The 2,248-nt window shown below is 39.9% G+C and overlaps 1 protein-coding gene across 1 annotated transcript in view; it reads right to left on the reverse strand.

Annotated features, from left to right (window-relative positions):
- The window catches only part of LOC106879157 (uncharacterized), a 42,512-nt gene that overhangs the window by 11,486 nt on the left and 28,778 nt on the right, over positions 1-2,248 (reverse strand). The window contains exons 13-14 of the mRNA XM_052976147.1: positions 1,420-1,564; positions 923-992 (exon numbers count right to left, since the gene is read on the reverse strand). Coding sequence (XP_052832107.1) covers positions 923-992; positions 1,420-1,564 — 215 coding nt within the window. The remainder of the gene's footprint in view (positions 1-922; positions 993-1,419; positions 1,565-2,248) is intronic.

Here is a 2,248-nt window from a genome sequence, read left to right on the forward strand (position 1 = left end):
GATTTGGCAGAGTTTCTACAGCTGGATGCCCTTCAACCATCCTTTCTATTGGAGTCACAAGGCCTCAGATTTGTTGGGTGGGGACTAGTCGATTATACTGACCCCAGTGTTTCACTGGTACTAAATTTATGGACTCCGAAAGGATGAAAGGCAAAGTCGGCCTCAGTAGAATTTGAACTTAGAACGTAGCAACGGGTAAAATACAACAACAACAACAACAATAATAATAATAATAATTTTGACAGAAAGGTAGCAGTTTCAAGGGAAGGGTTAAACCAATTACATTGAACCCAGTGCCCAACTGGTACTTATTTTATCAACCCCCAAAAGAACGAAAAGCAAAGTTGACCTCAGCAGAATTTAAACCCAGAACATACAGACAGACGAAATGCTGTTAACATTTCTACCAGTTTGCTGTCATAATAATAATAATAAAATTTTCTACTATAGGCACAAGGCCTGAAATTTTGGGGGAGGAGGATAGTTAATTACATTGACATCAGTACTTGACTGGTAACTAATTCACAACCCCAAACGGATGAAAGGCAAAATCAACCTCGGTGGAATTTGAACTTGGAATGTAACGACGGACAAAATACCGCTAAGCTTTTTGCTTGGCATGCCTCTACTGGAGGCACAAGGCCTCAAATTAGTGGGGAGGGAACTAGTTGATCACATCGACCCTTATTGACCCCAAAAGGATGAAAGGCAAAGTCGACCTCAATGGAATTTGAACTCAGAATGTAGCGACAGGTGAAATACCGCTTAGCATTTTGCCCGGCATGCTAACAATTCTGCCAGCTGGTAGTCTTTGCTGCTGTAATAATACTAATAATATAGATTAGATCTGAACACAAAAGCAAAGAGAGGGGAGGTGCATGTGTGTGTGAGAGAAAGAGAGAGGAGGAAGGGAGACACTAACCTTGATAACTCGCCCCAGTACCACTCAGCGTCCTTCAGTTCATATTTGGCTGGAGTAGTTGGTGCATCATCTACAATGGAAGATAGGATTGAGGATTAGGGCAGCGTGTACAGGTGGTGACGGTGGTAACTAGTCTAGAAGTAAACCATGTGTGGCTATGGACATATAGGGGTACAGTGGGTGATAAAGAGGCATGGCAAAGTGGACGCTGCAACAACAAACAAAAAGAAGTGTGTGTGTGTGTATATATATATATTCATACATTCTTGTGTATATATATATACCTATGCATGTGTATCTTTCAAAAAGAAGGAATGACACATAAGATAATTTGGCCCTAGATTGTCTGAATAAAAGAAAGGATGATCATGGCTGGAATATCATTAACCATTAGTCTGCTCAATCAGAGCTGACTTTGATCTAAACAACACCAGCAGCAAAAACAAGTGGAATTGTAATAATAATAATAATAATAATAATAGTGACAAACAACTTACTGGGTCGCTTGGGTATAGGGGGTGGATTATGAACATTTGGTTTTTCCACACCCCAATCCCCATAAGAAAGCAAGTTCTCAACCAGCTCAATGTGTAACTTTGTATTCTCCACAATTTCTCTATAAAAAATGGAAGAAAGAAAATCAAATAATTAAAATAGTAAAGAAAAAAAAAACAACAAAAAAACACAACCAAACACGCATGCTATTAACAAGGTGCATGGCTCAGTGGTTAGAGCATCAGGCTCGTAATGACAAGATAGTGAGTTTGATTCCCAGACGGATACAGTATGATACACTGATTGCCATTTTAAACTAATATTGCTTCTGTCACACATAATGAATACATATATATACCATCATCATTTTGTGTCTGTTTTCCAGACTTTCCAGACTATTTCTTATTTCTTATTTATTGCCCACAAGGGGCTAAACAGAGGGGACAAACAAGGACAGACAAAGAGATTAAGTCGATTACATCGACCCCAAAAAGATGAAAGACAAAGTTGACCTCAGCGGATTTTGAACTCAGAACATAAAGGCAGACGAAATACCGCTAAGAATTTCGCCTGGCGTGCTAACGTTTCTTATTTCTTTATTGCCGACAAAAGGCTAAACATAGAGGGGACAAACAAGGACAGACAAAGGGATTAAGTCAATTACATCGACTCCAGTGCGTAACTGGTACTTACTTTATCGACCCCAAAAGGATGAAAGGCAAAGCCGACCTCGGCGGAATTTGAACTCAGAACGTAACGGAAGACGAAATACCGCTAAGCATTTCGCCTGGCGTCCTAACGATTCTGCCAGCACGCCGACTTCTTACAATT

This window comes from Octopus bimaculoides, chromosome 23 (genome assembly GCF_001194135.2).
Source record: "Octopus bimaculoides isolate UCB-OBI-ISO-001 chromosome 23, ASM119413v2, whole genome shotgun sequence".
NCBI lineage: Eukaryota > Metazoa > Mollusca > Cephalopoda > Octopoda > Octopodidae > Octopus > Octopus bimaculoides.